General features: G+C 44.0%; 1 protein-coding gene across 7 annotated transcripts in view; it reads right to left on the reverse strand.

The window, feature by feature from the left end:
* Positions 1-22362, reverse strand: part of KIAA0232 (KIAA0232 ortholog) — an 81185-nt gene that overhangs the window by 43504 nt on the left and 15319 nt on the right. For all 7 annotated transcript variants that reach the window (XM_053567478.1, XM_053567477.1, XM_053567476.1 and 4 more), the window contains 2 exons: positions 16064-16557; positions 1135-1272 (listed from right to left, as the gene is read on the reverse strand). In XM_053567478.1, coding sequence (XP_053423453.1) covers positions 1135-1272; positions 16064-16207 — 282 coding nt within the window. In that variant the 5' untranslated portion in view covers positions 16208-16557. The remainder of the gene's footprint in view (positions 1-1134; positions 1273-16063; positions 16558-22362) is intronic.

The raw sequence follows: 22362 nt of genomic DNA on the forward strand, positions 1-22362 counted from the left end.
AAGAGTTTGAGGTTGCTGTGAGTTATGATGGCATCACGGCACTCAACCCCATCAAAAATTACCAATCATATGAAAATATAGTGATTTTATTGTTATTTTTGAGACAGGGTCTCACTCTGTCACCCTTGGGAGGGTGCTGCTGGCATCAGAGCTCATAGCAATGTCAAACTCTTGGACTCAAGTGATCCTCTTGACTCAGCCTCCTTAGTAGCTAGGAGGTACCCACCGTAACACCTGGCTATTTTTAGTAGAGATGGGGATCTTGATCTTGCTCAGACTAGTCTCCAACTCATGAGCTCAAGCAATCCACCTCCCTTGGCCTCCCAGAGTTCTGGGATTACAGATGTGAGCCACTGAGCCTGGCCCAATACAGTGCATTTAGAATGTAGGAACTGCTATCCCACTTCTAGGAATATATGCAAAAGAAATAATGTAGACCATGGAAAACCACACATAAAATATTTAATTTAACCACACATAATAAAAAAAAAATCAAGAGCAAGCTAGAAATCAGCAATAAAGATCATATTATATTGCTGTTGAAATTGTACTGGATAAAATGTAAATAAACCACTAAAGAGAATAAAGAAATGTAAAAACAGGGCGGTGCCTGTGGCTCAGTCAGTAAGGCGCCGGCCCCATATACCAAGGGTAGCAGGTTCAAACCCGGCCCCGGCCAAACTGCAAAAAAAAACAAAAAATAGCCAGGCGTTGTGGCGGGCGCCTGTAGTCCCAGCTACTTGGGAGGCTGAGGCAAGAGAATCGCTTGCTGTGAGCTGTGAGCTGTGTGAGGTTGCTGTGAGCTGTGTGAGGCCACGGCACTCTACCGAGGGCCATAAAGTGAGCCTCTATCTCTACAAAAAAAAAAAAAAAAAAAGAAATGTAAAAACAGAATGAAATATATAATGCTAAATTGAAAACAAGACAACATTTTGTATATACTCTAATCAAAGTGGCTTATATACAAGAATATTCCTTATAAAACTCTAAATACATGAAAAAATACTATAAAAGAAAAGTAATACTTGTTAAGCCAACAAGTAGTCTATTTTCCTAAGTTTTTTTGGTCAAGTTGTTATATTTGGAAACTTAAAACATCCCGTCTTAAGTATTAGAAATAAAAAGCAAACTTACTTCATCAGAAGCAGATCGAAGACACTGGACAGCAGCCTGTTTCTTCATTTCTTCTAGAGTTAAATCTGAACACTTTTTCTTACTCTTTCCCCATTTCTTATAAGCTCCTTTTTCCCAGCCCAGGAAGATGTCATTCTCCTACAACAAGACCACACGAGGTTAAATGACCTCAGCTAAACAGCAAGTCTCAGACACTACCATGCTCCATCTACCCAAACATACATTTCTCCTGCTACACACAGTAAGTCACAAAAAGGCCCCTTCCATTTCCATATGACTTTTAGGATGAGCTCGTCAATTCCTGCAATAAACGAAGCTGAGATTCAGACAGGAATTGTGCTGAATCCACAGAACGGTGCTTTCTGATGATGAACATACGGTGTTTTTCCATTTACTTGGGTCACCTTTGATTTCTTTTAATGATTTTTTTAATAGTTTTTAGGGCACAAGGCTTACACTTCTTTGGTGAAACTTATTCCTAAGTATTTTATTTGCTTTGACGTTGTTGTAAATGGAAATTCCTTAGGATTTTCTATATTTTGTATAAGATATGTCACACATGACTAGGGTGTGAAAGGACTTCCTTTCTGATCTGAATGTCTATTTCGTTTTCATACCTAATTGCCCTGTTAATATTTATAACATTTATTTCATCTTTTAAAATGACTTTGCACAAATAGAAACTGGCAAATGCAGACATTAATCCACAACCATGAGTTTAACTAAACTTATTATTAGTTGCTTAGAAGACATTTATAGAATTTCATAGCTTGGCGCCTGTGGCTCAAGCGGCTAAGGCGCCAGCCACACACACCTGAGTTGGCAGGTTCAAATCCAGCCTGGGCCCACCAAACAACAATGATGGCTGCAACCAAAAAAAAAGAATTTCATTAAATTCTTCTCTTGGTATTTCTGTTTAGCATTTCAGTACATTAAAGATTAATCTCTTGGCTTGGCTCCTGTGGCTTAAGTGGCTAAGGCGCCAGCCACATACATCTAAGCTGGCAGGTTGGAATCCAGCCCAGGCCCACCAAACAATGACGGCTGCAACCAAAAAATAGCCAGGCATTGTGGCAGGGGCCTGTAGTCTCAGCTACTTGGGAGGTGGAGGCAGGAGAACCGCTTGAGCCAAGGAGTTGAGGGTTGCTGTGAGCTGTGATACTACAGCACTCTACCCAGGGGGAAAGCTTGAGGCTCTGTCTCAAAAAAGATTAATCTCAGCTTGGCGCTTGAGGCACCAGCCACATACACTTGAGCTGGCAGGTTCGAATCCAGCCCAGGCCTGCCCAACAGTGACGGCTGCTACCAAAAAATAGCTGGGCATTGTGGCAGGCGCCTGTAGTCTCTCAGCTACTTGGGAGGCTGAGGCACGAGAATCACTTAAGCCCAGGAGTTGGAGGTTGCTGTGAGCTGTGATGCCATAGCACTCTACCCAGGGCAACAGCTTGAGGCTCTGTCTCAAAAAAAAAAAAAAAAAAAAAATTTTTTTTTCCAACTAAATGGATTTTTTTTTTTTTTTTTTGAGACAAGAGTTTTACTATGTTGCCCTTGGTAGAGTACCGTGGTGTCACAGCTCACAGCAACCTCAAACTCTTGGGCTTAAGCGATTCTCTTGCCCCAGCCTCCCAAGTAGCTGGGGCTATAGGCGCCTACCACAATGCCTAGCTATTTTCTTTATTGCAGTTGTCGTTGTTTAGCAGGCGCAGGCCAGGTTTGAACCTGCCAGCCTCAGTGCATGTGGCTAGCACTGTAACCACTGTGCTACAGGCGCCAAGCCAACTGAACAGATTGAGATAAAACAAATTCTCTTTGTATTCTATCAGGATGTGAAAAATACTGTTGGAACTGTATTTATATGTCAACTGTAAATCTGGGGATGGAGATTTTGTTTCTTGTTTTAACTTTTTGTTGTTGTTTTTTGAGATGAGAGTCTAACTGTATCATCGAGGCTGGTCTTGAACTCGTGGGCTCAAGTTGATTCTCCTGCCTTAGCCTCCCCAGTACCTGGGATTACAGGCACAAGCCATCACAAAGCTGTTTTAATTTGACAGAATGCAAAAGGTATAAAGCAGCTTAGTATTTATGATTCAAACAACATAAAAAAGTAGAGTGATTTTATCACATTATAAATGTTGTATCCAAATGCTTTTTTGCAAGGTAATTTTAGGTAGTATTCATTAAGAAACCTCAATTTATAGCAAAATGTACAAAAAGTACATTAGAAACATTTGTTTATATTCTGCTCTTTTCACATCAGAGCTCCCTAGTTTTATTTTTTTCTAGCTTCATGTACTGTGCCAATGTATCATAACTAGTTAACCAGAATGTATCATAATTTAGTTAACCAAATAGCACTTAATTGTTAATCAGACTTAAAAAGAATGTAGTTCCTGAGGATTGTGAACCTACTAGTGAAAATAAAAATAAGAGGGAAAAAAAGTAGTATAAAAAGATCCGAGATATTGGCGGCGCCTGTGGCTCAGTCAGTAAGGCGCCGGCCCCATATACCGAGGGTGGCGGGTTCAAACCCGGCCCCGGCCAAACTGCAGCCAAAAAACAGCCGGGCATTGTGGCGGGCGCCTGTAGTCCCAGCTACTGGGGAGGCTGAGGCAGGAGAATCGCTTAAGCCCAGGAGTTGGAGGTTGCTGTGAGCTGTGTGAGGCCATGGCACTCTACCGAGGGCCATAAAGTGAGACTCTGTCTCTACAGAAAAAAAAAAAAAAAAGATCCGAGATATTACTATTTTACTATGTTGTATTAAGTCTATTTATGCATAAACATAAAAAATTAGACATGTGCCAAATAGTTACTCAAAAAGCCGAGTAAAATTAAGGATGATTTTTTGCAGCCTTAATCTGAAAGATAAGACTGCAGGAATCAAGTACCAAGAGCAGATACAGCTGAACAAGTTCCCAGCAGGAGCATCGATTTATCACCAGGCACTTTTCTAGACACTGCTGTGAGGTAAGCTAAGGCTGGAGATTTGACTGATCTTCTGTGCTGTCTTCCAGCAGAAAGGAGACTGAGAACTGGAAGGAGAAAAAGAACGCGACAATCTCAACAGCAGCTGGGCTCCACAATGTCTGCTAGGTGGAGAATCACCCTTGCCTCCCACACCTTCCTGTTCCACAGCAACCCGAATACCGACACAAACCACCTCGCAGCTAAGTGGGGCTCGTGCCCCCTCCATCTTCAGGCCTTAACTGGCTCAGGCCCTTGGCCACAGGATTGTCTCACACAGAGGCGTATAACCAATTAGAAATGAGTGCTTCATGGTTTTTGCTGGGAAAGAAGGGAACACTTCCTCAGGACTGTGTGAAAATATGATGCCAGAAATGTGCCCTCTGCCATTGCCCTCCACCCTGTAAGAGCTGGCTGCAAAAGCAAGCTGACAGATGGAGCCAGGCAGAGGGGCAGAGCAGAAGGCTGAAAGACACTGAAGCTCTGATTTAAAACAAGCTGGGGCCAGACCTACTTCTGGATGTTTAGTTACATGAGCCTTCCCTCAACCCCAAACCAAATTAGGACAAACATTTGGTCGCTTATGAATGACCGATATAGCCAAAATCTGATGAATGGACTCATGGATGAATCCACTGACATCTCATTGTTCAAAAGAACCATTATTTGCCTCTAAAAACCAAACAAGCGTCATTTCAGATTAACCACAGCCCTTTCTTCCCTAGCAGGTCTACAGTCCATGGGGATGACCTCTCTACTCACCACGACATCTCCTCCTGCTGGCTGACTAGTCTGGAGTCTCCCTCGGTACAGCACATCAGATGGCCACAGCTTTTCACGTGCTGGGACCCTTTCCCACTCTGACCTGGGCCTACCTACTCGCTCACCATCCCCTTTTTTGGCCTCACAACCTGGGGTCCCTCCTGTGACCTTATATACACCATTCTTTTCTTCTTCCTTCAAGATAGGTTCAACTGTCATCTCTTCTGTCATTCCTACTGTGACCGTCCCCCATCCTCTGCACAGCCACAACACTTTACAGATCTGTAAACTGGCAGTTATCACACAGGAACCGTCCTCAGGATTCTCTGTATTACTAGTGCCCAACAGTGTGAGGCATGTAGTCAGCGTCGACTTTTTTCTTTTGGAGCGAGGGTCTGTCAGGTAGGTTGGAACGTAGCAGCACAGTCATAACTCACTGCAAACTCCAACTTCTGGACTCGGGCAATGCTCCTGCCTCAACCTCCTGAGTACTGGGGCTACAGGTGCGTGCCACCACCTCAGCTAATTTTTAAATTCCTTATAGAGACGGGATTTCACTGTGCTGTCCAGGTTGATCCAGAACTCCTGGCCTCAAATGATCCTCCCACCTTGGCCATGCAAAGTGCTAGTACTACAGGCCAGAGCCACAGAGTTCAGCCTCGCCCTCACATTTGATGATAAAAGAAATGTGAATTTTTAAAGAAACTCAATTATATTCAAAACATCTCTATTCCATGAAAAAATTTTACACACACACACAAATTTTTTTTTTTTTTTTAGTAGAGACAGAGTCTCACTTTACTGCCCTCGGTAGAGTGCCGTGGCGTCACACGGCTCACAGCAACCTCCAGCCCTTGGACTTAGGTGATTCTCTTGCCTCAGCCTCCGGAGTAGCTGGGACTACAGGTGCCCGCCACAAAGCCCAGCTATTTTTTTGTTGCAGTTTGGCCGGGGCTGGGTTTGAACTCACCAACCTCGGTATATGGGGCCGGCGCCCTACTCACTGAGCCACAGGTGCCGCCCACAAAAAAATTTTTAATGGTATCTCAGGAAGTACGTAGATAGGAACTGTGCGTCCATCATTAGCACCAACTCAGGAAGAACGTAGACAGGAACTGTGCGTCCATCATTAGCACCAACTCAGGAAGTATGTAGATAGGAACTGCACGTCCATCATTAGTACCAACTCAGGAAGTACGTAGACAGGAGCTGTGCATCCATCATTAGCACCAACTCAGGAAGTATGTAGACAGGAACTGTGCGTCCATCATTAGCACCAACTCAGGAAGTATGTAGACAGGAACTGTGCGTCCATCATTAGCACCAACTCAGGAAGTATGTAGACAGGAACTGTGCGTCCATCATTAGCACCAACTCAGGAAGTATGTAGACAGGAACTGTGCGTCCATCATTAGCACCAACTCAGGAAGTATGTAGACAGGAACTGTGCGTCCATCATCAGCACCAACTCAGGAAGTACGTAGACAGGAACTGTGCGTCCATCATCAGCACCAACTCAGGAAGTACGTAGACAGGAACTGTGCGTCCATCATTAGCACCAACTCGAGAAGTATGTAGACAGGAACTGTGCGTCCATCATTAGCACCAACTCAGGAAGTATGTAGACAGGAACTGTGCGTCCATCATTAGCACCAACTCAGGAAGTACGTAGACAGGAACTGTGCGTCCATCATTAGCACCAACTCAGAAGTAAGTAGACAGGAACTGTGCGTCCATCATTAGCACCAACTCATGAAGTATGTAGACAGGAACTGTGCGTCCATCATTAGTACCAACTCAGGAAGTACGTAGACAGGAGCTGTGCATCCATCATTAGCACCAACTCAGGAAGTATGTAGACAGGAACTGTGTGTCCATCATTAGCACCAACTCAGGAAGTACGTAGACAGGAACTGTGCGTCCACCATTAGCACCAACTCAGGAAGTACGTAGACAGGAGCTGTGCGTCCACCATTAGCACCAACTCAGGAAGTACGTAGACAGGAGCTGTGCGTCCATCATTAGTACCAACTCAGGAAGTACGTAGATAGGAGCTGTGCGTCCACCATTAGCACCAACTCAGGAAGTATGTAGATAGGAACTGTGCGTCCACCATTAGCACCAACTCAGGAAGTACGTAGATAGGAGCTGTGCATCCATCATTAGCACCAACTCAGGAAGTATGTAGATAGGAACTATGCGTCCACCATTAGCACCAACTCAGGAAGTACGTAGACAGGAGCTGTGCGTCCATCATTAGTACCAACTCCGGAAGTACGTAGACAGGAGCTGTGCGTCTACCATTAGCACCAACTCAGGAAGTATGTAGATAGGAACTGTGCGTCCACCATTAGCACCAACTCAGGAAGTACGTAGATAGGAACTGTGCGTCCACCATTAGCACCAACTCCTACTCTATTTTCAAATACCTTATGGGTAAAGTTTTCTACACATTTTCTTCTGCCTATCAAATGCTCACTCAAAATAATTCTATACCTATGAGCAGCAATTTTAAATTTATTTTTCATAAAAGAACCAAAGCTAATCATTATTCAAGGTAATTCATAGAAGGCTGGGATAGAAAGGGGGATTTCTTAGCTCTATTTCATAAACTGCCAAAAAAACATTTTTTTTTTTTTGTTAGTTGAGGCTGGGAGCTGTGGCTTATACCTGTAATCCTAGCATTCTGGGAGGCTGAGGCAGGCAGATTGCCTGAGCCAGAGCCCAACCTCATCTCTAAAAATAGATGGACGTTATAGTGGGCACCTGTGGTCCCAGCTACTTGGGAGGCTGAAGCAAGGGAATCACTTGAGCCCAACAGTTTGAGGTTACTGTGAGCTATATACCATAGCACTCTACCGAGGGCAACAAAGTGAGACTTTTGTCAATGAAAAAAAAAAAGTTTGTAACAACTGGCAGGTATCTAACTAGATTTCTGTTAAAATGTAGAATTTATCCCACATAGAATACATGTGATGTGGGTAGCACCTGTGGCTCAGTAGGTAGGCCGCTGGCCCCATATACCAAGGGTGGTGGGTTCGAACCCGGCCCCGGCCAAACTGCAATAAAAAAATAGCCGGGCGTTGTGGCAGGGGCTGTAGTCCCAGTTACTCGGGAGGCTGAGGCAAGAGAATCGCCTAAGCCGAAGAGCTGGAGGTTGCTGTGAGCTGTGATGCCACAGCACTCTACCAAGGGCGACAAAGTGAGACTGTCTCTAAAAAAAAAAGAGTATATGTGATGTAAACATCCCTATCAGGTTACAGTCAAACCAAGAATATTCCCCGCAGCCTTACCTATCAAAAGCTATCTTTGCTACCCTCATACTTAATAGTTTGGGTAAGATCTTTCAAATCGGGAGATAATTTTCCTCAGAATATAAAATAATCCTGCTCCATTATATTTTCAAAAGCTATACCGGAAATCAGAAGTCCCAGTTTCTTTCTTTCTTTCTTTTTTTGAGACAGAGTCTCACTTTGTTTCCCCTGGATAGAGTGCCATGGCGTCACAGCTCACAGCAACCTCTGACTCTTGGCATTAAGTGATTCTCTTGCCTCAGTCTTCTAAGTAGGTGGGACTACAGGTGCCGACCACAACGCCCAGCTATTTTTTTGTTGCAGTTGTTTAGTTGGCCCAGGCTGCGTTCAAACCCGCCACCCTCGGTGTATGTGGCTGGCACCAAGCCAAGATGTCCCAGTTTCTTACATAAGGCCTATGTTTTCTCTTAGAACACTGGAGCTGCTGCTTTGTCCCTGATCTAAAATTTCAAAACCTGGTACCTTGGTAGAGTGGTGATTCTTCTGTAAATGGAAAAAACTGTAAGCCGGTTCACAAAGGTCTTGAGCATCCACTTAATTCTCTCAGGCTACTTGTTTTGAGGAAAACAGCCAACCATGGAAGCATGGCTACTCCACAGCACACAAAGAGGCCCTGGGCAACAGTCCCAGCTGAGCCAGCTTTTCACACGCCTGCCAAGGTGAGGACGTGGCGATGAAGCCATCCTGCGGCTCCCAGGCCAGTTCATCTGCCAGCTGAGTACCACTGTGTGACTTCAGGTAAAACCACGATGAATAGAACAATCACCCAATTGATTCTTCCCCAATTCCTGACTTATGGAATCTGTCAGGTACAAATAGTGCATTTTTTTCAAAAGTTAACTTTTGGAGTAGAATATGTAACTATACTATCAAAAAAAAGTGTTTCTTTTGTATTAAATATTTCTCTTTATATTCAAAAGAATATCCCTTAGCCCACCCACTTATATTTTGGTGAATAAACACAGGTTCATTCTGTCATCTCGGTGCCATCAAGAGACTTTCGTTTCCTAAAATTATTTTTTAAAATCTGGTCATCCCATCACAAAGAAATAACAGTAACTGCCACTGGAATCTGTCAGTCCTTAGTCTAAATGCATTGTCCCATCTGGGAAAGAGCAGGTGATGGGAGAAACAGCTATTTGGTGGAGAGGTGGCAGGGTCGGCATGTATGGCAGTTAACAATAGCATCTGTCAGGATTTACCAAGCACCTGCCTGTGTCTGGTACTGCCCCAACTGCATTATCAGTACCTAGAATGATGCCTCGCACCCACAGCAACTCAACAAACACATAAGCACTAAGTGACTGTTCTTAATTCTCAGTTAACACCACTGGATATGCACAGGAGGTATACAGTGTAGAAATGGAGACAGGCACAGAGATCTTAACTAGTCCACATCCACGGTCTAAGTCAGAACGCAAAGAAGGTAGAGGAGTTAGGACCCAGACTGCATAGTCCACGTTCTTAATCACACGGTCCTGACATGCAGTAAGATGGGAAATCAACTCAAAAGATAAACAGAACAGGAGGCTGGTGTGGTCTGACAGTCATTGAGATAAAGTTCAAGATGCTGTCATGGGAAACTTTGATCTGAGCCATGTACAAGTTTTTTCATCCTATAACCTTCTGACACCTCCAGCTTAATTCTTCATGAATCGTACCCTGTCACACACCCACTTCCCAGAACGACTCCTATCGCTGTGGGAGTCAATGGGAATACTAGCACGCACATGTTCTCCCTTCACAAGCAAGGACGAATCCTTAGGAAGGTTTTCTGGTATAGGAATGTTCTAAGAAGACACTTCTGCCTTCCTTAACATCTAAAATGCTGATCTGAAGAACATCAAGCTAACTAGGTACATCTAAACAAGAGCATAAAGAATGGGAAGCATTAGCTGAATGCAAATCAAACGGCTTTCAAATAAAAGGCATTTAAATTAACGTGCACTGAATGAACGCTTGCTGAAACACAGTGTACACAGTGGTATACACGAGAACCCAGGACGAGTCAGACATTTGTAGTTCCTATTGTTAAATATTATAATAAACTGTAAAGGGAAACACTGCAGATGCTAGCTTTTCTAAATTGTAAATGCTGAAGTAAAAGGATGCACTGCGAGAGTTTGTTACAAATTGGCTAAAAGAATAAATGAGCTTTGCTGAATGCAGAAGTAATGTGTCCCATTTAGCAATCAGTATTGGGATTATTCTTATAACCTGTGAGCAAATATTATAATAATGCAGCTACATTTCTAGAATGATGAACTCTGAGTTAGAAGATACAATTCAATTGGGAGATTTAAAAGAAACCACAATAACATCCCTGAAGGGTAGGCCCCAGTGGTTACCTAGGAGGTTTGCCCTTGCACACATACCTATTCATTTCCCCTGGCACACAAGTTATAGACCTGAGAGAGAAGCACGCACCTCTTCATTTATTTAATAAATATCTAAGCATCTTCTATATTGCAGGAACTGTTTTAAGGACCAAGAATGTAGTGGAAAACATGACAGCAAAAAGGTTCCTAACTTGATGAATTGTACATTCCAGCATGAGAGACACACAAACAAAAAATAATTTATGGATCAGGCAGAGTGGCTCATGCCTGTAATCCTAACACCCTGGGATGCTGAGGCAGGAGAATCCCTCCAGTTCAGGAATGTGAGACCAGCCCAAGCAAGAGTGAGAGTCCCATCTCTACTAAAAATAGAGAAATTAGGGTGGCACCTGTGGCTCAGTGAGTAGGGTGCCGGCCCCATGTACTGAGGGTGGTGGGTTCAAACCCAGCCCCAGCCAAACTGCAACAAAAAAATAGCCGGACATTGTGGCGGGCGCCTGTAGTCCCGGCTACTTGGGAGGCAGAGGCAGGAGAATCACTTGATCCCAGGAGCTAGAGGTTGCTGTGAGCTGTGATGCCACAGCACTCTACCCAGGGTGACAGCTTGAGGCTCTGTCTCAAAAAATAATAATAATAATAATAATAACAATAATTTATGTATCACAAATAATCATATAATTTCAAATAGTAACAAGAGTTATAAAGAAATAAAGCAGGTAAGAGGACTTGGGAGGATTCTACTTCAGACATGATAGGTAAAAAGCAAACTATGTGAGAGAGAGAAAGGAGGAAAGGGTAGGGAAGGAAAAGCAGAGAGAGGGAAGGAGGGAGGGGTGGGGAAGGAAGAGCAGAGAGGGAAGGAGGGAGGGGTGGGGAAGGAAGAGCAGAGAGGGAAGGAGGGAGGGGTGGGGAAGGAAGAGCAGAGAGGGAAGGAGGGAGGGGTGGGGAAGGAAGAGCAGAGAGAGGGAAGGAGGGAGGGGTGGGGAAGGAAGAGCAGAGAGGGAAGGAGGGAGGGGTGGGGAAGGAAGAGCAGAGAGGGAAGGAGGGAGGGGTGGGGAAGGAAGAGCAGAGAGGGAAGGAGGGAGGGGTGGGGAAGGAAGAGCAGAGAGGGAAGGAGGGAGGGGTGGGGAAGGAAGAGCAGAGAGAGGGAAGGAGGGAGGGGTGGGGAAGGAAGAGCAGAGAGGGAAGGAGGGAGGGGTGGGGAAGGAAGAGCAGAGAGGGAAGGAGGGAGGGGTGGGGTCTTGGTGTGTGCCATTTCAAGAGGGACTGTACCTAACAAATGCAATCAGTGTAACCTGGTTTAATGTACCCTCAATGAATCCCCAACAACAACAACAAAAAAGCAAACTATACCAGTAAATACATAAATACCCTCTTATAATAAGTAAATAGTGGGTGGCGCCTGCAGCTCAAAGGAATAGGGCGCCAGTCCCATATGCTGGAGGTGGTGGGTTCAAACCCAGCCCCGGCCAAAAACTGCAAATAAATAAATAAATAAAAAGTAAGTAGCAGGGGCTCAGTGCCTGTAGCTCAGCGGCTAGAGCACTAACCATATATACCAGGACTGGTGGGTTCAAATCTGGCCCAGGCCCACCAAACAACAATGACAACTACAACCAAAAAAAAACCAGTCGGGTGTTGTGGCGGATGCCTGTAGTCTCAGCTACTTGGGAGGCTGAGGCAAGAGAATTGCTTGAGCCCAAGAGTTTGAGGTTGCTGTGAGCTGTGACGCCAGAGCACTCTACTGAGAGCATGATAGTGAGACTCTGTTTACAAAAAACCCAAAACAAAACAACCTTGATTTGATCATTACACATTGTATACATGTATCAAATTATAACACACACTCCCAAGATACATACAATTATTATGCACCAGAAAAAAAAAATGCAGAAGTGGAAGATACTAACAATTGGTAACTGAATGAGGAGAACATGAGAGCTCTATGTACAGCTGTCTTCCAAGGTCTGAAATTACTTCATGAGTTCTTTTTTTGTTTTGGAGACACACTTTCACTGTTACCCCAGGTAGAGTGCAGGGGCTTCATCTTAGCTCACAGCAACCTCAAACTCCTCTTCTCCCAAATAGCTGGGACTAAGGCAGCCACCACAACACCCAGCTAATTTTTCTATTCCAGTAGAAACAGAGTCTCGCTCTTGCTCAGGCTGGTCTTGAACTCATGAGCTCAAGCAATCCACCCACCTTGGCCTCCCAGAGTGCTAGGATTACAGTTAAGACCCACCATGCCTGGCAAAGTCAAAATTCTTTGAAAATATGAATATATTCTGCCCAAAGATGTTATAATCTTTTAAGAAATAAAATACATTCTCATAACTGTAATAGTTTGCAGTAGAAATATGATAAAGTCTGGTAAAAGACACTGCTTTCATCAGGAATTATTACAAAAAGTTTCGAGAGAAAGATTAAGCTTTGAAGGACGGGGAAGAAAAACAGTTCATATGATCTAAAAATGACATGTATGAATTCCTTACTATCTGACAATCTATGATACTTACTTGACAGAAATCATGACAAAAAGAAAAAAAGGAAACTTTGTGGAAATAAAATTACTGACAGCTGTATCTCCATATTAGAAGGCAGTTGTTCTCTAGAATTTACAGAGTAACCAGCTGACACCATAATGATGTTCACAACCCTCCCCTAATCAGGTTTATAGGGAACTCGACTTGGTTATTAAGCCTCCAACAAGACTAGGGTCGGATAAGTGTTATTTCCTACCTAACCATCATGCAAAGCTGAGATCAAACCCACGTCTAAAATGTGTTTCAGAACCCTAGGGCGGTGTGTGTCAAAGCAAGCCTGGGAAAAGCAATGGATCCAATGGCAGATGAGGCCAGTAGTAACCAACTCCAGGATGGAGAGGTGAGAAGAGGCGTGAGGACACTCTAGAGCAGGGTCCTTTGGCTTCCACCTGACGGCTGTGCCAGCACGAGCCTGGAGAAAAGAGGTGGTCTACTTTCCTCAGCCACAACACAGCTGCTAGCCCGGCTGTCAGCTGGAGTTCCGAATCACACAAGCTGAGGCCCCTTTCCATTCTACTTACTCCTAGTAGAGGAAAAGGGCCCTGGGCTCCACGCCTCACTCACATCCTCCTCTGGGGTTGTGCATCGATTTTGCCACCTTTAAAGCGGACAATTGACTCTTACGTTACATTGTATTACAACAGGTATCAACTGCCCCCATTAGTTCAGCTCCTGGCCTTGCCACTGGTGGGTGCGAGAGACACCTACTTCCCACCTGTCCCCTTCCTCCTCTCTCTCCTGATGTCCTGGATATGTCTCATAAACAAGATATCTTTGGACTTGGTTGTTTTTTTTTCTTTGAGACAGAGTCTCACTTTGTCACTCTGGGTAGAGTGCCGTGACGTCACAGCTCACAGCAACTTCCAGCTCTTGGGCTTAGGCAATTCTCTTGCCTCAGCCTCCCGAGTAGCTGTTGACTACAGGCGCCCACCACAAGATCTGGCTATTTTTTTGTTGAAGTTTGGCGGGGCCAGGTTTGAACCCGCCACCTTCGGTATATGGGTCGCTGCCCTACCTACTGGGCCACGGGCATTGCCCTTTTTTCTTTCTTTTTTTTTTGTAGAGACAGAGTCTCACTGCACCGCCCTCGGGTAGAGTGCTGTGGCGTCACACGGCTCACAGCAACCTCTAACTCTTGGGCTTACGCGATTCTCTTGCCTCAGCCTCCCGAGTAGCTGTGACTACAGGCGCCCGCCACAACGCCCGGCTATTTTTTTGTTGCAGTTTGGCCGGGGCTGGGTTTGAACGTGTCACCCTCGGCATATGGGGCCGGCACCCTACTCACTGAGCCACAGGCGCCGCCCCTTTTTTCTTTATTGACATAGAGTCTTACTATGTTGCCCTCGGTAGAGTGTCATGGCGTCACGGCTCACAGAAACTTCAAACTCTTTTCCTTAAGCGATTCTCTTGCCTCAGCCTCTTGAGCAGTTAGGGCTACAGCCGCCTGGGACTAAAGCGCGGCTAATTTTTTTTTTTTTTTTTTTTTTGTAGTTGTCATTGTTGTTTGGCAGGCCCAGGCTGCCCCAGGTTCGAACCTGCCAGCCCCAGTGCATGTGGCTGGCGCTCTAGCCACTGAGCTACAAGCACCGAATCATTGTGCTAATAAATTTATTAGTGTTGATTAAATATTCTAGGCTGATATTGCTGATAAACAAATCTAAGAAATGAGAAATTATAAAAAGTCCTAGTAAAAAACTATTCTCTATGACTACGTTTAGAACAAAAGAACATGATTTTTGAATCTTCCATATTTGTAGATTTAATATTTTACTTGCCTGTAACAAAGTATATTTTACATTTACTAGAAAGATGGCAAAAAACAGAACTTTGGTAAAGAAATTATACAAAATGCTATCAAAATAACACATTTGCCAGTTATTAGGTTATAAGTTAATCCTCTCAAAACCTTACTTAACCTAATTCCCACCAGCCAAAACGGTAAGCAAGCTGGAAGCAGGAAATATGCATCACTGCTTGTGTCTCACCAGAAATGATGAGAAACACCTCTCATCAAAGACACTCTGCAGAAAAGATGAAAAATACTCAGTGTCTCGGTGGAATCCTTTGTACGTATTATTTACAGGATTTTTTTTTTTTTTTTTTTTTTCAGTTTCTGGCTAGGGCTGGGTTTGAACCTGCCACCTCTGGCATATGGGGCCGGTGCCCTACTCCTTCGAGCCACAGGCGGTATTTACAGGATTTTGAGGCTTTTCATTATGGCTTGGAAGAACAAAGTCAGTTTCTCCTCTCAATGAAACTTTGTTTCTGCTTTCGGTGTAAATAACAGCAAAATGGCAGTACACATCACCCACAAAATACTCCCTTCTTTCCATCAATGGTTTACAAAACCCAAAAGATTTACGTGAAATCTGTCCAACAGAAGCCAGAATCCATTCACTCACTACAAATGACTCTGCTTCTCTCTTGTCACACCTCACTTTCAGAAGCTCTTCTTGGAGAGTGAGATTAAGGATTTTTTTCAAGCATGTGGATTTGGTTCACTGTTTAAACTTAGCAGCAAAGGCAAATAAAATGTGTTTGACCAATTTACAAGGTGATACACAGTGACTTATAGCAAAGTTGTGCGCTTTACACACACTGATTAATAAGCAATTTAATGTCACTGCTGCAGATAAAAAACAGTATTAAATTTAGAGTGGTAGAAAGTGTAACAGACAGAATGAGTAAATATTTAGTTATAACACATGAGTTTCCTAATACTGGAAAGCAGCATTCTGGAGCAGTGTTATTCAAAGGGGGCAGGTCAGACCATGACCAGTCCATGGCACAGACCTAGGATCTCATGTCAGAATAACTCTAATAAACAGTCTGCTTAGTGACATGGCCAGTTCACATTCCACAGCAGATTCTCACCATCTTGTCACTGACAGGCTGAAAGTCTGCACACCAATGAACAGCTCAACTCTGGAGCATGGATGTACTCTTTTAAGAAAAACGTATACATACAGACACAATCAGTTCTTACAAAATACTTAAAATGTGTAAATACCTGTTCCTGCAAGTCGTAATCATAGCTGTCGTGCAGCAGCAGACTGAGGACATACCGAGTGTAAATCATGGCATCAATGCCACACTTCTCCAGCTCTTGTCCCAGCCAGGTCTGCACTGGACCCAAAGCATGAAGCAGAGACATTTCAGAAACAGACACGGGGCCTGGATGAGAACTTGAGGAGCTTTCAGATGGCAAACCATCCACAGCAACTGTACAGATAGGGGCATGAATTTAGGTTGCTGACATCCTTAAAGTGCAAAGCATTTTCCTTTGTTGATATTCTGTTGGTATCTGGAGAGGATTTTCACTCCAGTAAAAAGGAGATGCTTGACATCTAGGATAAGCATTTATTTTTGCTGGTGGTCAGCCATCTAAAATAGAATTTCCCTCTTCAGGCATGACCAATGAATCATCCCGATAGCAACATACATGTAGATATGAATTTCTATTTTAATTTCACATTGAGGCCAAATGGAAGTCTCCGGCAGAACCTACAAAAATGAGAGAGAAATAAAAGGTATTATGTAAATTAAATTATTGATCTTTAAAAAAAAAATCAAATGAACTATTCCCCTTTATTAAAATATCTTGAAGGCCAGGCTTCGTGGCTCACGCCTGTAATTCCAACACTCTGAGAAGCTGAGGAGGGATAATCCCTTGAGCTCAGGAGTTTAAGACCAGCCTAAGCAAGATGGAGACCTCTCTCTACTAAAAAAAAAAAAAAATAGGAAAAATATAGCCATGTGTCATGGCAGGCACTTGTAGTCCAAGCTATTGGGGAGGCTGAGGCAGAAGGATTGCTTGAGCCCACGTATATGAGGTTGCCATGAGCTAGGCTAGAGCCATGGCATTCTATCCTGGGCAACAGAGGGAGACTCTTTCTCAAGAAAAAAAAAAAAAGAAAGAAAAGAAAAGAAAAAACCTAATTTCATCCCCCCATAATCTATGCCATTTTAAACTTTCAAAATGAAAAAGTGTGATGTGGCTACTTGAGAGGCTAGGTCAGGAAGATTGCTTGGTCCCAGGAGTTGAAGCTATGGTGTACCTAAGCAAAGCCACTTCATTCCAGTCTGGGCAACAAAGTGAGACCCTGTTTCCATCAATCTGTCAATGAAACAAATGTTTAAAACAACACTGTCAACTTCTAAAAGCTTAATACCAGGCCCGGCACAGTGGCTCATGCCTATAATTCTAATACTCTGGGAGCCCGAGGCAAGAAGGTCACTTGAACTCAGGAATTTGAAGTTGCTATGAGTGAGGCTGAGGTCATGGCACGCCAGCCCAGGTAACAGAGTAAGTCCGTCTCTAAATAAAAGCTTGATTTCATTAAAAAAATAAAAACAACTAAGAATTTTATTTGATGTTCTTCTTATATTCAATTATTCTGATGTTTATTTTGTTATCTTAAGAGATTGGATGAGTAAAATTGTTTCTGTAATGCTGAATTTATCTTCTAATGAATCAGTAGTTCATATCTAAGTTTAAGAGAAATAAGCAGTTGAAGAGCAATTTCATGGAAACAGTGGTAAAAAATTAGCCCTTTAATTTAAGTTTGGGGTTGGGTGCCCGTAGCTCAGTGGTTAAGGTGCTGGTCACGAGCTCTTGGGCTGACGGGTCCAGCCCGTGCCGGGCCTGCCAAGCAAACATCACAGGACATCGTGGCAGGTGCTTGTAGTTCCATGTGAAACTGTCTCAAAAAAAACAAAATAATAAAGTTTTGTACAAATAATCAATGACTTTGTATGGCTTTAAGATTAGTCATCATTTATGTTATAAAAATTAAGGTAGATGGGCCAAACAGCGGTTGGTTCATGCCCATGATCCTAGCAAATTCCAAGGCCAAGGTGGAAGGACTGCTTCAGGTCAGGAGTTCAAGACCGGCCAGAGCAAGGGCGCCAGCCACATACACTGGAGCTGGTGGCTTTGAATTCAGCTGGGGCCTGCCAAACAAGGACAGCTACAACCAAAAAATAGCTGGGTATTGTGGTGGGCACCTGTAGTCCCAGCTACTTGGGAGGCTGAGGCAAGAGAATCGCTTGAGCCCAAGAGTTTGGGGTTGCTGTGAGCTGTGATGCCACTGCGACAGATTGAGACTCTCTCTCAAAAAACAAACAAACGAACAAAAAAAACACACACACACAAAAGTTAGCTGGGCGTGGTGGCACAGAACTCTAGTTCTAACTACATAGGAGGCTGAGGCAGGAGGATTGCTTGAGCCCACGATTTTGAGGTGGCAGTGAGCTACAATGATGCCACTGCACTCTAGATAGGGGGACAGAGTGAGGCCCTGTCTCAAAAAAATTAAGCTGGAGCACAGACTTCACAGTCATGCCAAAAGTTACACCTACTGTAACTTTTCTTCTTATCTACCTAGATTGAATTTCTGATTATTTGTGACAGATGACGCTCTTTTAAATATTCTATTGGCACTCTAGTTAATTTATACTGCTAAAGAATGAAAACTAACACAGTGGATCGTAAATCTCGTCAGCTCAGCTTCTGTATGAACTTCAGCAGATAATAAGAGGATTACCAAAAATGACTTTCAAAGAATCGTTAATGTTAGTAAAAGCATCAAGTCAGAAAGACATTCTTCCTCTAAGATTTAAGACGTGTTTCTGCATTTCCTCTATAATTATGCAGTAAATTTTATGTACCTTAAATATAAAGAAAACAATTTTAAGTTCATCGTAGGAGTAAATTATTAGATTAATTTGTCACATATTCTGCTACTTTAAAAAATCTTCTCTACTATATTATCTTTCCTAAATTTCAAAAATGAGATAAATTAAAGCAGATTTTTCTAACTTTCACTAACTGAAAATTTCCAGCTAACTCCCAAAATACTTTCCATAAATCATTCTATATGTGTGGATTGTAGGATAACAAAGATCATCAATTAAAGAATACATTCAAATCTGGGCACATCACGTGAAGCAAGCTGACAAGTCAGTCATCATTCAGTGAGGGTTAAGCCCTGAAGCAATGCCTGAGGGACTCAGGTGAGAAAACCTAAGCCAGCAAGAATGCCCAGGGAAAGGTCTGAGAGCTACACGGGGAGAAAACACCAGATTTGTGAAGAGTTGCCCTTAAGTACTGAGCAAAGTAATAATGCAAGTAAGGAACTAGCCAAGGTAGAGGAAAAGACCACCGCACAGGACACAGCAAACACGATGTGACATTCAGCTGGGCAGGGGACATGCCTGCTTCTCACCAGACACTTGGGAAAAAATCTGTAATACTCAAGTTATGTTTGACTACTGCAATTACAAGACGTGCTCAATGTGACTTGTACTCATCTTTTATTATTGGTATTTATTATTACAATTTTGTCAACTATATGAAGCAAAATCTAATTGAAGAAATAGAAATTTTAAGGGCGGTGCCTGTGGCTCAGTCGATAAGGCGCCGGCCCCATATACCGAGGGTGATGGGTTCAAACCCGGCCCCGGCCAAACTGCAACCAAAAAATAGCCGGGCGTTGTGGTGGGCGCCTATAGTCCCAGCTACTCGGGAGGCTGAGGCAGGAGAATCGCTTAAGCCCAGGAGTTGGAGGTTGCTGTGAGCCGTGTGACGCCACAGCACTCTACCGAGGGCGGTACAGTGAGACTCTGTCTCTACAAAAAAAAAAAAAAAAAAAAAAAGAAATAGAAATTTTAAGATTTCAATACCCCTTCCTCAACTACTGAAATAAGAAATAGACAAAACATCAGCAAAAAGGCTGGGCGCAGTGGCTCACACCTGTAATCCTAACATTCTGGAAGGCCGTGAGGTGGGTGGATTGCCTGAGCTCACAGGTTTGAGACCAGCCTGAGCAAAAGCAAGACACCGTCTCCTAAAAAAGAAAAAATTGGGTGGCGTCTGTGGCTTAGTGAGTAGGACGCCGGCCCCATATACCGAGGGTGACGGGTTCAAACCCGGCCCCGGCCAAACTGCCACCAAAAATTAGCCGGGCGTTGTGGCAGGCGTCTGTAGTCCCAGCTACTCGGGAGACTGAGGCAAGAGAATCGCTTAAGCCCAGGAGTTGGAGGTTGCTGTGAGCTGTGTGAGGCCATGGCACTCTACGGAGGGCCATAAAGTGAGACTCTGTCTCTACACAAAAAAAAAAAAAGAAAAAAAGAAAAAATTGGGCAGCATCTGTGGCTCAGTGAGTAGGACGCCGGACCCATATACCAAGGGTGGTAGGTTCGAACCTGGCCCCGGCCAAACTGCAACAAAAAATAGCCAGGTATTGTGGTGGGTGCCTGTAAGTCCCAGCTACTCAGGAAACTGAGGCAAGAGAATCATCTAAACCCAAGACCTGGAGGTTGCTGTGAGCTGTGACTTCACAGCACTCTACCAAGGGCAACAAAGTGAGAGTCTGTCTCTAATAAAAAAAAAAATTTCTTTCCTATCCTAAAAAAAACAACTATGAGACCACATTTATAATCTAGTTCTGGTCCCATCTAGGGCCTTTCCCCTTGCCAGGTAACATTGTAGTTCTCTAGTACAAAGTTCAAATGTGACACTGCAGAGAGCCTGAGGTGGTTAACTGAAGACGAGGAGGAATACTGGGAATATAATGGCTTCCCTTTGCTGTCCAGTTTCCTACTGGTTTTGTAATGTACGTATCTGCAGAGCTGTCTCCACACCCTGAAGCTGCACTAACCCTAAGTAATACAGACTCAGCAATTCAAAAACTCTTGAGCTTTTTCTGCTCCTAACATTGTTTCCAGCCATTTCAATGACCTTAGAATTAAAAATAACCCTGGCCATGAATGAAAATTATCCTCCAAAGACTGAAAAACTCTGTCCCAGCTTTGGGGTCAATATTAACAATGCCCTGTACCTGGCAGGGCTGAGCGGAGTGTGAGGACAAAGTGGTCAAGGAAGTCTTGCACTAAGTTTTTTTGTTTTTTTTTTTGCAGTTTTGGCTGGGGGCTGGGTTAACCGGCCACCTCACCTCCGGCATATGGGGCCAGCGCCCTACTCCTTGGAGCCATAGGCGCCGCCCATGTTTTTTTTTTCTTTTTCCCAAGAAGGAAGCAAAGGGGGGTGGCGCCTGTACTCAGTGGGAAGGGCGCCAGACCCACATACCCAGGGTGGCGGGTTCGAACCCAGCCCCAGCCAAACTGCAACAAATAAATAGCCAGGCATGTGGCGGGCGCCTGTAGTCCCAGCTACTAGGGAGGCTGAGGCAAGAGAATTGCCTAAGCCTGGGAGTTGGAAGTTGCTGTGAGCTGTGATGCCACCGCACTCTGCTGAGGATGATAAAGTGAGACTCTGTCTCTACCAAAAAAAAAAAGGAAGGGAACAAAGTAGTAGTGTTTACTTATTTATTTACCCCCTTTGCTGTCTTGGAATACAATCTGGGAAATATGACCTTCTAATCAGAAAGAATTAACATTTTCCCCAAGGCCAACATTACAAGCAAGACAGATCACCTGAGTTCCTTACATCCTGAATTCCCAAGACTAAAAAATTAAGCTGAAGATGTAATTTAGAAACAAGATCATTGGATCGGCGCCCTTAGCACAGTGCTTACGGTGCCACATACACCGAAGTTAGTGGGTTCAAACCCAGCCCGGGCCAGCTAAAACAACAATGACAATTGTAACACAAAATAGCCGGGCGTTGTGGTGGGCACCTGTAGTCCCAGCTACTTGGGAGGCTGAGGCAAGAGAATTGCTTAAAGCCCAAGGGTTTCAGGTTGCTGTGAGCTGTGATGCTATAGCACTCTACTGAGGGTGATATAGTAAGACAATGTCTCAAAAAAAAAAAAGGCCAGGCTTGGTGGCTCACACCTGTAATCCCAGTACTTGGGAGGCTGAAGGGGGTGGATTGCCTGAGCTCACAAGTTTGAGACCAGCCTGAGCCAGAGCAAGACCCCATCTCTAAAAAATAGCCAGGCATTGTGGTGGGCGCCTGTAGTCCCAGCTACTTGGGAGGCTGAGGCAAGAGAATCACTTAAGTCCAAGAGTTGGAAGTTGCTGTGAGCTGTGACTCCACGCATGGCACTCCATGGAGGGCCACCTGGTGAGACTCTGTCTCAAAAAAAAAGAGAGAGAAGAAAAAGAACAAGATCGGGCAGCGCCTGTGGCTCAACGGGTAGGGCGCCGGTCCCATATGCCGGAGGTGGCGGGTTCAAGCCCAGCCCCGGCCAAAAAAAAAAAAAAAAAAGAAAAAGAACAAGATCACTAACTATATCCTCCTTTTCTACCTTTAAATAACTTGCATAAATTGTTCTACTCCACACAGTGAATGATTCAATACTCCATCAGTACTCCTTGTCATTTGTCAGAAACTTCCAGATTCTC

This window comes from Nycticebus coucang, chromosome 17 (genome assembly GCF_027406575.1).
Source record: "Nycticebus coucang isolate mNycCou1 chromosome 17, mNycCou1.pri, whole genome shotgun sequence".
In the NCBI taxonomy this organism is placed as follows: domain Eukaryota; kingdom Metazoa; phylum Chordata; class Mammalia; order Primates; family Lorisidae; genus Nycticebus; species Nycticebus coucang.